This window comes from Macaca fascicularis, chromosome X (genome assembly GCF_037993035.2).
Source record: "Macaca fascicularis isolate 582-1 chromosome X, T2T-MFA8v1.1".
NCBI classification, from domain to species: Eukaryota; Metazoa; Chordata; class Mammalia; order Primates; family Cercopithecidae; genus Macaca; species Macaca fascicularis.
In genome coordinates this window covers 114,386,175-114,399,134 of record NC_088395.1, presented here as the reverse complement: position 1 = coordinate 114,399,134, position 12,960 = coordinate 114,386,175, and the positions used below count along the sequence as shown (strand labels likewise).

Sequence of the window (12,960 nt, the reverse complement as noted above, 5' to 3'; positions counted from 1 at the left end):
TGCTAAAGTAAGATTTTCAGTAAGCTAAGATTCCTACTTACACCCAGTCAATCCACTAACTCAGTAAAAGGTAAAGGAAGTGCTTTCTTTGAAAAGTATAATGTTGGCCGGCTGTGGTGGTTCGCACCTGTAATCCCAACACTTGGCTTTGGCAGGTGGATCCCTTAAGCTCAGGAGTTTGAGACCAGACTGGGAAACATGGTGAATCCTGTCTCTACAAAAAATTCAAAAATTAGCTAGGTGTGATGGTGTGTGCCTATAGTCCCAGCTACTAGGGAAGCTGAGATGGGAGGATTGCTTGAGCCAGAGAAGTCAAGACTGCAGCAAGCCATGATCACGCCACTGCACTCCAGCCTGGGTGACACAGCGAGACTTCATCTCAAAGGGGAAAAAAAATTATAATGCTGAGGGTTTACAGAACCCTTTCATCTTCAAAGGACCAAGTCAAGACTAACAATACCCAGTACACAATATTATAGCTTTTACACAAGTGCACCAACTAAGAAAGAAAAGTCATAGGAATGTCCTAAAGCCATAAGCCAATGTAACATCAGATTTGGGATGAACTCTGATCTTCTTGACTCCTGGACCTGTGTTTTAACCACTGCATTAGCTATTCTTGCATTGCCTTAAAGAAATACCTGAAACTGGGTAGTTTATAAATAAAAGAGGTAGGCTGGGCATTGTGGCTCTTGCCTATAATCCCAGCACTTGGTGAGGCCCTCAGATCGCTTGACCTCAGGAGTTCGAGACCAGCCTGAGCAATATGTCAAAACCCCATCTCTACAAAAAATACAAAAATTAGCTGGGTGTGGTGGCATGCACCTGTGGTCCCAACTACTCAAGATGCTGAGATAGAAGGATTGCTTAAGCCCGAGGCAAGACCCTTTCTCAAAAAAAAAAAAAAAAACAGAAAAGAAAAGAAAAAAAAGAAAAGAGGTTTAATTGGGTCACAGTTCTGCAGGCTGTACAGGAAGTGTGATGCCAGCATCTGCTTCTGAGGAGGACTCAGGAAGCTTACAATCATGGAGGGAGGCAAATGGGGAGCAGGAGATTCTCACATGGTGTGAGCAGAAGCAAGGGAGAAAGAGAGCTGGGGGGAAGTGCCGCACGCTTTTAAACAACCAGATCTCAGGAGAGATTACTCACTATCACAAGGACTCACAGTCAACCAAGGTGATGGTGCTAAACCATTCATGAGAAATCTGCCCTCATGATCCAGTCACCTCCCATCAGGCCCCACCTCAACACTGGGGATTACATTTGTACATAAGATTTGGGCAGGGATAAATATCCAAACTTTATCAAACACATGAATCAAGTTGTGAGGAGCAATCAGGAGAAATCTAATTCACATTATATACCCATGTTAAGTTCATTGATTGGGCAGGAATATATAAAAATAGCAAAGACAGTTTCTCCCTCAGTACAGTCATGAGAGGAGACAGACAGGGGGATGTGAGTGTCGGGGGGGTGGGGAGGGGGAAGCTAACCATCTGGGGTAGAATGAAACCACTCCCCAAACAGAAGAAAAGTAGGGGAGGAGAACTCCCTATTCAGCAACTCCCTTCTATTGGAATATTGCCAGAGAACTGATTAGAGTACTGGGACGGAGCAGAATGGGGTTAAAGGCAGCCCTTCTGGCCCAAGTTGAGAATCAGAGGGATCAACCCACACATGGTACTTCTCTATTTAGTTTCCAATATATTCCTTTATAAGGGCTCATCCTCAGAGACACACAACCATCACCATCTATCCGCCCCACACTCAGAAATCCTCAAAAGGCAAAGTGGTTGAAGAAGTAAGATGCAGCATGGCTGGGAGGCTGGGAGGGCACAGGTTGATGGGGAAAGCCTGGGGTCCAAGGCGCTCTAGTGCGGGATTTCCATAGTCATGTAAGTGTTGTGACATAGGAAGGTGAGTGATCATGAAAACGGTAGGGGACAGTGGAAGAGAGAGAGAAAGTAAAGAGTAAAACGACTCCAGGATTTCAATTTCCTGCTCTAAGAAGCAACACTTCTGAAAAATAATGTGCAACACACGAAGTGCTAAGTAACCTAAACCTTATCATCACCAGTAATATTCCTGTAAATCTACTCTGCCGTTATTTACTTAATTCTTACAAGGCAGGAATGGAAAATCCCCACTCTCCCTGGTTGCGTCGCAGTCTGTCCTGTGGACATATGTAAGTTTTCCCTCTCCCCCACAGAGCTGGTTTCACAGCTAGGCCAGAAATAAGGAACCATCCAGACGGAGACTCGAGGATCGCTCCCCTGGCAGAAAAGGGATTAAGTTTCACCGGGCCTCCCCGCCGGCAGGGCGTCCGCAGCCACGCCGGCTGCTGCGACAGCACCGCCCGGCAGACGGCCGGCCAAGGGGCGACGCCGGGGACGAAGAGGCTGCCGGCTGCGGGAGCGTGGGAAGGCGGCCGTGCCCTTTCCCAGACTCGCGCCCAGGCGCCGGAGGATTCGCTCGACTGCCCGCGCCCGGCCCGGCCCGGCTGCGCAGAGGCCTCGGCCGCCCCCGCCCCGCACCCCGGAGTGCAAACTCTGTCCCAGGAGGGCAGTGGCAGGAACCCGAGCCCCAACAGCATGACTGGGAGCCGGAGCTGATCTGGGGCCCCCGTCGCCGTCTCGAGCCTCGCGGGCCCCATCACCCTGCCCCGCCGAGCCCGAGAGCCCTCGGCTAACGCCGGGCCCCGGCGGCACCTGAAAAGCGGCCGGAGCCAGGGCCGAGCCCTGCGAGGGCGACGACGCTCGACCTCCAGGGCCGCGGCGAGGGGGCGCGTTTTACCCATAGCGTTCCCAGGTGCCAGCCATCTCCTCTGCTCGCTCGAGGGCGCTGGGCGCTCGTCTGCCTCCGCAGCGGGCTAGCTCGGGCTCCGGCGCGAGCTCCAGGGCCCCGGTCGCCGCCGCCGCCGCCGCCACCACTCTAGGCCGCCGCCCGCCTTCGCTGCAGCTGCCGCTACCGTCGCCGACGCCGCGCAGCAGCCGGGATCCGCCAGCCCGCGCGCCCCGCAGGGGATAGCACGGCGGCCGCGATGCTACCGCGGCTGGGTCTCCCGAGCTGAAGTTAAGAGTTTTCGCCCCTCAGTCCAGGGGCAGCACCATGACACCACGGCAGCACCACACTGTCATTTCCGCCGCCGCAGAGGAAAAAAAAAGGCAATCCCTTCCAAAAGGGAGGCGGAGTGGGGGCAAACGGGGTTGGGGCTGACACCCCAAGGGAGCACTGGGAAGGGCCAAAGAAGAAGGGGCGCTCGGACACCTTCCCAGGCTCACCTTCCGCCGCCCCCGCCACTCCCAGCTCCCCCAGCCCTTCCTCTGGAGGCACGTTTACATGTCTTCTCCCCTGGCAGGAGTGACCGGAGAAACCTGAGCAAGCAAAGGCAGCCGGTGGGTGGGGCTCGGGTTACTACTGTACCTACCAGCTGATTCCAGCAGCCTTTTCTCCAGCGCCCTGTCATCTTGAAGGAAGACACAGAGAGAGGGACCCGGGCGGGTGTGTGTGTGTGTATGTGTGTGTTGTGTGTGTGTGTGTGTGTGTGTGTGTGTGTGTGTGTGAGTGACAGAGCGACAGAGAAAGCAGAATGTGTGTGAAATGCAGAAGGAAGACTATGGCTAAACTCTTCTCCCACTCCCCACTCCTCTGTCCCCCAGCCCCACAAACCCCAGGTTAGAACAAGGAAGAGGCCTTTGCAACCGGTAATAAGAAGAGAGTGCCCGGGTCCACCGCACAGATCCTCTCCATGAAGCTGCTCTATGCAAAGTTAACTACAGAGTAAAACAAAAATAGTGGAGGAGATAGAAAAGGGCAGACAATTGAAGGAAACCCAACCCCTCTTTCTTTTTACAAAGAGAGAATGGCTGTGTTTTATTGGCCTCGGGCAGAAGTTGTGAAGGTGGATTAAAGCCATCAAAAGAAAAAAAAAAAGCAGGATTTTTCTTGTACCTTCAAATTGTTGACCAGTAAAACAAGAGGGTCGTTACCACAAGGACAATGAGGCAGATGCTAGCTATCCAGGTATTCCAGGTCCCTAATAAGCTAATTGGTCCATTTGGAATCCAGCATCCTCCCATTGGTCTGGAGTGACCCCCACTCAAAAGGTGGATGGGAGAGGGAAAGAGCAGGAAGCCCCATAAGAGACTGTTTCTAACTTGGGGCAAAAAGAGAGAACAAGGGGAAAGAAATGAAATGAGAGGACCTGCCCCAGCGCGCGCGCGCACGCGCGCACACACACACACACACACACACACACACACACACGCCTGCCATCATTGTGCATAAGAACAAGCCCAGAAAAATTGAGGTATCTCTTGGTATATCCCTTCAGGGAACCAATAGTAATCAGTCAACACTCCTGTGAAACAATGTGCTAGAGATCACTGAGGTGGAAACCAAGGCAAAAATCACAACCAGGCTGCCCTGATGAAAGTCTGGCCCCGGCCGGGCGCGGTGGCTCAAGCCTGTAATCCCAGCACTTTGGGAGGCGGAGACGGGCGGATCATGAGGTCAGGAGATCGAGACCATCCTGGCTAACACGGTGAAACCCCGTCTCTACTAAAAAATACAAAAAAACTAGCCAGGTGAGGTGGCGGGCGCCTGTAGTCCCAGCTACTCGGGAGGCTGAGGCAGGAGAATGGTGTGAACCCAGGAGGCGGAGCTTGCAGTGAGCTGAGATCCGGCCACTGCACTCCAGCCTGGGCGGCAGAGCGAGACTCCGTCTCAAAAAAAAAAAAAAAAAAAAAAAAGTCTGGCCCCTAAGAGAAGTAAAAGTTAGTGAGTAACACCTAAAGTCCAGGCAACAAAAGCAAAAATAGGTAAATGGGACCATAAAACTTTCAAACATCTGCACAGGAAAGGACTCAATCAACAGAGTGAAAAAGCAACCTACAAAATGGTAGAAAACTTTTGCAAACCATATATCGGATAATGTGCTAATATCCAGAATGTATAAAGAACTTGTATAGCTCAATTAAAAAAAAAAAAAAAAAACCTCTTAAAAGTGGACAAAAGACTTGAATAGACATTTCTCCAAAGAAGATATACAAGTGGCCAACAGGCATATGCAAAGATGATCAACATCACTAATTGTCAGGGAAATGCAAGTCAAACCCCAATGAAATATCATTTCACATCCATTAGGATGGTCACTATAAAAATAAAAATGAAAAAATTTAAAAAAAAAACAGAAGAAAATACAGCAAGGTGTGGTTCACACTTGTAATTCCAGCTACTCAGGAGGGGATGCTAAGGCAAGAGAGTCACTTGAGGCCAGGAGTTAGAGATCAGCCTGGGTAACATGAAGAGAACGTGTCTACAAAAAATAAAATTAGAACAGAAAATAATAAGTGTTAACAAGGTTGTGGAGAAATTGGAACCCTTGAACACCATTGTAAAATGGTACAGACACTACCCAAGGGAATGTAAACTGGTGTAGCTGCTATGGAAAATAGGATGGAGGTTCCTCAAAAAATTAAAAATAGGACTACTATATGATTAAACAATCTCACTTCCAGGTATATAGCCAAGCAAACAGAAAACAGGATCTCAAAAAGATACTGGCAAACCCATGCTTATAGCAGCATCATTCAAGGGGTAGAAGCAAATTTAATGTCCATCAAGGGATGAATGGATAAAGAAAATATGGTATATACACACAAGGACATATTATTCAGCTTTAAAAAAAGAAGGAAATACTGTCACATGTTACAAAGTTGATGAACCTTGAGGACATTATGCTAAGTGAAATAAGCCAGTCACAAAAAGTCAAATATTCCATGATTCTACTTATATGACTGTCTAAAATAGTCAACTCATAGAAACAGAAAGTAGAATGCTGGTTGTCAGGGACTGCGAGGAGGGAAAAGGAAAGAGTTGTTCAGTGGGTGTGGAATTTCAGTCATGCAGGATGAGGGGGATGTTCTGGGGATCTGTTGCACAACAATGTGCATGTGGTTGACAATATTGTACTGTACACTTGAAAATTGTTGGAAGGATGAAGTTTATGTTATGTGGTTTTTGGCACAAAAATTATTTTTTTAAAAGTTAACGAGTCAGAAGTCTGCTGAACCCAGCCTAATAGAAGAGGGGATAAATAAGCTATGTAGCCATTAAAATAATTATATATATGCATATGTATGATACACACACACACATATATATAAGAATCTCAGATATTATGAAATGAAAAAAGCAACGTGCAGAACTGAGTATGATTTCTTACTATTCGCGTAAAGAAGCAGGCAGGTGTATGTCTATGAATGCTTGTATGAGCATAGACTCTTCTGAAAGATACCTAAGAAACTGGTTACACTGGTTGCCTGGGAGTCAAGCATAGGAGGAAGTATTTAACATTGCATATGCTCTTTTGTATTGTTTAAGTTTTTTTATAATGTTCATGTATTACCTTTTCAAAAACAATTATGAGCAAGGAGCCTGGAGACAGAAAGTAAAGTGGAGGTCACCAGGAACTGAAGGGAGAGGAAATGAGGAATTATTATTTAAAGAATACAGAATTTCTGACTGGGATGATGAAATAATTCTGAAAATAGTGTTATGCAACATTGTGAATGTACTTAATGCCACTGAATTTTACACTCAAAAATAGTTAAAATAGTAACTCTTGGCTGGGTGCAATGGCTCACGCCTGTAATCCCAGCACTTTGGGAGGCCGAGGCAGGCGGATCACAAGGTCAGGAGATGGAGACCATCCTGGTCAACATGGTAAAACCCCGTCTCTACTAAAAATACAAAAATTAGCTGGGCGTGGTAGTGTGTGCCTGTAATTCCAGCTACTAGGGAAGCTAAGGCAGGAGAATTGCTTGAACCAGGGAGATGGAGGCTGCAGTGAGCCGAGATCACACCACTGCGCTCCAGCCTGGTGACAGAGTAGGACTCTGTCTCAAAAAAAAAAAAGATAAATCTTATTTTATGTATATTTACCACCATAGAACAAATCAAAAAAATAAAAGGAGGAGGTCTACAGAACAAGTACAGATTATTCTATTTTGTAAGAAAACAGATATAGTCTGGACACAATGGCCCATGCCTATAATCCTAGCACTTTGAGAAGCCAAGATGGGAGGATTACTTGAGTGCAGAAGTTCGAGACCAGCCTGGGCAACATAGTGAGAACGTGTGTCTTTTTATTTTTACAAAAAATGAAAAATAAAAAAAGAAAACAGACACATATGTATATATATGTCGGCAAATGCATAGAAAAGAACCTATAAGGGGCCGGGCACAGTGGCTCACTCCTGCAATCCCAGCACTTTGGGAGGCCGAGGGCAGCACAGAGCCCAGTCTGTTCCAGAAGGAAAACCACAAAAGGATGGTTTTGTTGTGTAAGAGATTCTGCAGAAGGGGACCTTCCTACTAGTTGTCTGAAATCCAGAGGTTGACCAAAGGCTTTTCTAACCAGAAGTTCCAGACCAGCCTGGCCAACACAGCGAAACTTTGTCTCTACTAAAAATACAAAAACTAGCTGGGCATGGTGGTGGGCACCTGTAATCCCAGCTATTTGATAGGCTGAAGCACAAGAATCATTTGAACCCGGGAGACGGAGGTTGCAGTGAGCCGAGATCACACCATTGCACCATTGCACTCCAGCCTGGGCAAGAGAGTGAGATTCTGCCTCAAAAAAAGAAAAGAAAAGAACCTGTAAGGAGCATCCTGTAAACAGTGTGGGCCTGGAATTGGGGTGGGTGTTTGAAAGGATGTTTCCATTTCGATTCTACTTATTTTTTAACTGTTTGAATATTCTGCAATGACACTTTCTTTTGTAGTTTGAAAAAAAAATTTAAGGTATGTCTCCAAAAAGAAGTTGAACCCAAAGTTCAGTCAGAAGTCAATTGATCTCTAAAAATTCTTCAATCTCACTTTGTGTGATCTCCACAGAGAGCTGGAGAGTTTTCTAAAAATGTGAAGAAGTGATCTCTTTCATTATGGACATACCTGAACAAAGCAAGCTAGCTCTTAGCAAAACAGGCAGTAAAGAAGATTTGCTTTTAATGACCTTAACCGTCCATTAGAAATCATCTTAGCCTTCACTTGTTAGCAGTCTCCCTTTCACCTGAGCTGCCAATGCTTTCAAACTAGTCTCTAGCTTACCAGAGCTCTATACTGAGCTCCAGAACCCTATCTTCCCTCTCCAAGCATCAGTCCATGTTCTGGACATTTCCTTTCCCTTGTCAAAACTTAACTACTTCTGGCTCGTTTTCACAAAGGACCTTACTAAATGATTAAGGAATTCAATCAACCAATTTTAGCTAACTGTTAATAGCTTCATTTGTCTCCCTATTAGTAGATAATATTTTAATTTTAACACAGGCCTTCAATGTATTAATTCAAAGGAATGACTAATAGCATATGTGGGTGGGGATGATGGGGTGGGGAGGGGAGATTTTGCTAATCATATCACATAAGCAGCTGCTTTGAAAATATCCCCACTTTCACTGGTTTTATGCAAATTGCTCACTGTAAATTTATGAAAAGTAAATGTTTTGTATCTGGCAGGAGATGCAAAATTGCCGGGGAGTATGTCATGAAATTATGTGTTTATAATTATTTAATGGTTACCTTTGTATATAACATATGTTGATCCTATTAACAAAATAAATCTGACTCATGAAAAAAAAAAAAGACACTTGACAGATTCAGCTTGAGGTGTTTTAATTGGATTAATCTGAAGCAGGCTAACTGTACCACAGACCGACAATATGAAAGGGACAGCTCATGGGCTGCTTTTTCCTGCTAAGAATGTTGGGAGGGTATTGGAGGAACGGCTCCAGATACTTTCTACAGAGAGCAGCACAGAGCCCAGTCTGTTCCAGAAGGAAAACCACAAAAGGATGGTTTTGTTGTGTAAGAGATTCTGCAGAAGGGGACCTTCGTACTACACTCAAAAGAAGCAGCTAGTTGTCTGAAATCCAGAGGTTGACCAAAGGCTTTTCTAACCAGGGGCTTTTAACAGGATGGTGAGAAGAAAAGCACTTTTGCCATGGACTCATCAATAGGACATTGTTCTAAAACTAGTTGTGAACAAGCCCTCTAGGCTGCTTAAGAGAGAGTGGTTTAAAATAAATATGTCCCCAGTATGAAGAAATGGCATGCCCCTGTGTATTAGGCTATTTTGGCATTGCTACAAAGAAATACCCAAGACTGGGTAATTCATAAAGAAATGAGGTTTAATTGGCTACAGTTCCACAGGCTGTACAGGAAGCATGATGCCGGCATCTGCTTGGCCTCAGAAAACTTACAATCATGGCAAAAAGCAAAAGGGAAGAGAGGCATCTCACATGGTTGGAAGCAGGAGGAAGACAGAGTGAAGAGGGAGGTGCCACACACTTTTAAAGCACCAGGTCTCATGAGAACTCGTTATCGTGAGGGCAGTACAACGCAAGGGATGGTGATAAAGTATTCATGAAGGATCCACTCCCATGATCCAATCACCTTTTACCAGGCACCCCTGTCAACATTGGGGATTACAATTTGATACAAGATTCGAGTGGGGCACAGATTCAAACTGTATCATTCTGCCCCCTGGCCCCACCCAAATCTCATGTCCTTCTCACATTACAAAATATAATCAATTATGCCTTCCCAACAGCCCCCCAAAGTCTTAACTCATTCCAGCATTTACTCAAAAGTCCAAAGTCCAAAGTCTCGTCTGGAATAAGGCTAGTCCCTTTCACTTCTGAGTCTGTAAAATCAAAAACAAGTTAGTTACTTCCAAGATACAATGGGGTTACAGGCATTGGGTAAATGCTCCTATTCCAAAAGGGAAAAATTAGTCAAAAGAAAGGGGCTACAGGCTCCGTGCAAGTCTGAAACCCAGCAAGGTTCTCATTAAATCTTAAAGCTCCAAAATAATCTCCTTGGACTCTACATCTTACATCCAGTGCACACTGATGCAAGGGGTGAGCTTTCAAGGTCTTGGGCAGCCCCACCCCTGTGGCTTTGCAGGGTTCAGTCCCCGTGACTTCTCTCAAGGGTTGGCATTGAGTGCCTGTGGCTTTTCCAGGAGCAGGGTGCAAGTTGTCAATGAATCTATGATTCTGGGAGCTGGAGGATGGTGGCCCTGTTCTCACAGCTCCATTAGGGAGTACCCCAGTGAGGACTCTGTGTTGGAGATCCAACCCCACATTTCCCCTCTACACTGCCCTAGGAGAAGTTTTCCATGAGAGCTCTGCCTCTGTATCATGCTTCTGCCTGGACAGCTAGGCTTCTCCATACAGCCTTTGAAATCTAGGCAGAGGTGCCCAAGCCTCAACTCTTGCATTCTGTGCACCACAAGCTTAACACTGTGTGGAAGCCACCAGGGCTTACAGCTTGCACCCTCTGAAGCAGTGACCTGAGCTGTACTTGGACCCCTCTAACCACAGCTGGAGATGGAGCAGCTAAGATGCAGGGAGCAGGGTCCCAAGGCTGTGCAGGGCAGCGGGGGCCCTGGCCCTGATCCAGGAAACCATTTAGTCCTTCTAGGCCTCTGGGCCTGAGATGGGAGTGACTGCTGTTCAGTTCTCTGAAATAACTTCAAGGCCTTCTTCCCATTATCTTGGCAATGGGCAGTTGCCTTCCTTTTAGTTATGCAAATTTCTGCAGCTTGCTTGAATTCCTCCCTTGGAAATGAGTTTTTCTTTTCTACCACATGGCCAGGCTGCAAATTTTCCAAACTTTTATGCTCTGCTTCCCTTTTAAATGTAAGTTCCAGTTCCAGGTCATTTATTTGCTGGTTGTTAGAGGCAGCCAGGCCACATCTTGAACACTTTGCTCCTTAGAAATTTCGTCTGCCAGATACCCTAAATCATCTCTTTCAAGTTCAAAGTTCCACAGATCCCTAGGGCAGGAGCGCAATACAGCCAATTGCTTTGCTGAGGCATAACAAAAGTGATCTTTGCTCTAGTTCCCAATAAGTTCCTCATTTCCATCTGAGACCTCACCAGCCTGGCCACTTCTGTGCATATCACTGTCAGCATTTGGGTCACAACCATTCAACAAGTCTCTAGGAAGTTCCAAATTCTCCCTCATCTTCCTGTCTTCTACTGAGCCCTCCACAGTCTTCCAACCTCTTCCTATTACCCAGTTCCAAAGTCTCTTCTATATTTTCAGGTATCTTTGTTGAAATGCCCCACTCTTTGGTACCAACTTTCTGTATTAGGCCATTGTTGCATTGCTATAAAGAAATACCTATGACTGGGGAAATCAGACATCTCATATGGTGGGAGTAGAAGGAAGAGAGAGCAAACAGGGAAGTGCCATACACTTTTAAAGGACCAGATTTCACGAGAGCTCACTATTGTGAGGACAGTACAATGGGGGAGATGATGCTAAACTATTCATGAAGGATCCACTCTTATTATCCAATCACCTCCCACCAGGCCCCACCTCCAACACTGAGGATTACATTTCAACATGAGATTTGGTGGGGCCACAGATTCAAACCATATCACCTTGCTATTTTTTAGTCTTCTTTGATCTATATTTTGCTATTGCCTTTATCTATTTTGAACTTGCCTGAATTACATTTGTTATAATAAACATGTATGTTGGATAAGTATATTACATTGGTAAACACTTTTCTGGAGTTTTAATGTGTCTTCAACCTAAACCTTACAGCTGGCCATGCCTTCCTAACCAGCAGCACCCGGTCACTTAGAATCTGGCTTTCATGATTCTACATCCTGCTGGTTTTCCTCTCATCTCACTGCCTATTCCTCTGGTTCTGTTGCTTCCTCCTCCTGCTCTTCTATTGTACCCGTGAAGGTTAATGTGCCTCAGGACTTAGTCCTTGACTCTCGTCTCCATCTACACTCACTTCCTAGGTGACCTCCTATAGTCCCATGATTTTAAGTATAATCCATAAGCTTATGGATCCCAATTTTACCTTTTTAGCTCAGATTTCTCCCTTGGGTCCAGACTTGCATATCTACCTATTTTACTTCTCCACCTGACTATCACACAGACAGTACTAACTTAATGCAACCAAACCAGAACTCTTGGTTTCTATTCCTCTCCATTTCAGTAAATGGCACCATCCAACTGCATAAGCCAGATACTGGGATGTCCTTGACACCTTACTCTCCCCAGTGTCCAACATTCAATACATCATCGAGTCTTATTTTGGTCTCTCTACTTCCACTTCCAATCAGTAATGCAGCCAAAGTAATCTTTTCAAATGGAAAGCTGATAATTTTATCCTCATCCCCTGATTGAAACCCTTCAGTTTCAATCAGTAAACTGCAATTAGAGTAAAATTCAAATTATTTAATGTGGTCTATAAGACCTGGCATTAGCTGGTCCTTGCCTCCCTCTCTGAACTCATCCTATTCCACTCTCACCCTTGCTCACTACAATCCAAACACACTAGCCTTCTGACATCCCTTGAACCATGTCATGATCCTGGCTACCCCAAGAAGTTTACATGTTCTTTTCCTTTTGCTAGAGTGCTCTTCCTTCTGATCTTCTCATGGCTATCTAGTGCATTCTCTCAGGTTATACACATCACCTTCTCAGAGAAGCCTTCCCTAACCACCCTATATAAAGTAACCCTTCTACATTATTCTCTAATATAGCACTCCATTCCTTTCCTACAGATCACTTATCACTAGCTAAAATTATTGTATGTGTGCCCATGCACACGCGCACACACACACACACACACACACACACTAAATATACATATCATGAGAGCAACAACCTTGTCTGTCTCTATCACTAGTATATCTCCAAACCTAAAGCAGTACCTGGCTCACAGTAGGTGCTGATATTTGCTGGATGAACAGCAGTAAACAGAGGGAAAAGTACGGTTCAGAGATGATTTTCACAACCCTGATATAGACTTACCCCAATCTTCAATCTGCAGTAAAAATATCACACTCAGAGATGTCCTTTTGGCAGAACTAGTGCATTTACAGCAGGTTCATGCCGGGAGGTCAGACACATTACTCAGGGCCTCAA

The 12,960-nt window shown here is 45.5% G+C and overlaps 1 protein-coding gene across 6 annotated transcripts in view; it reads right to left on the bottom strand.

Annotated features, from left to right (window-relative positions):
• Nucleotides 1-3,494, bottom strand: part of MID2 (midline 2) — a 100,811-nt gene extending 97,317 nt beyond the window's left edge. For 2 of the 6 annotated variants that reach the window (XM_005594320.4, XM_045383891.3), the window contains exon 1: nucleotides 3,428-3,494. Coding sequence is in view for 2 of the 6 variants with exons in the window: in XM_005594318.4 (XP_005594375.1) it covers nucleotides 2,794-2,797 (4 nt within the window). In the remaining 4 variants the exon portion in view is untranslated. Of the gene's footprint in view, nucleotides 1-2,793; nucleotides 3,363-3,427 lie in introns of those variants that run through there. The other 4 variants (XM_005594318.4, XM_005594319.5, XM_045383890.3 and 1 more) reach the window with 2 other exon arrangements.
• Between the last annotated feature and the right edge of the window lie 9,466 nt (nucleotides 3,495-12,960).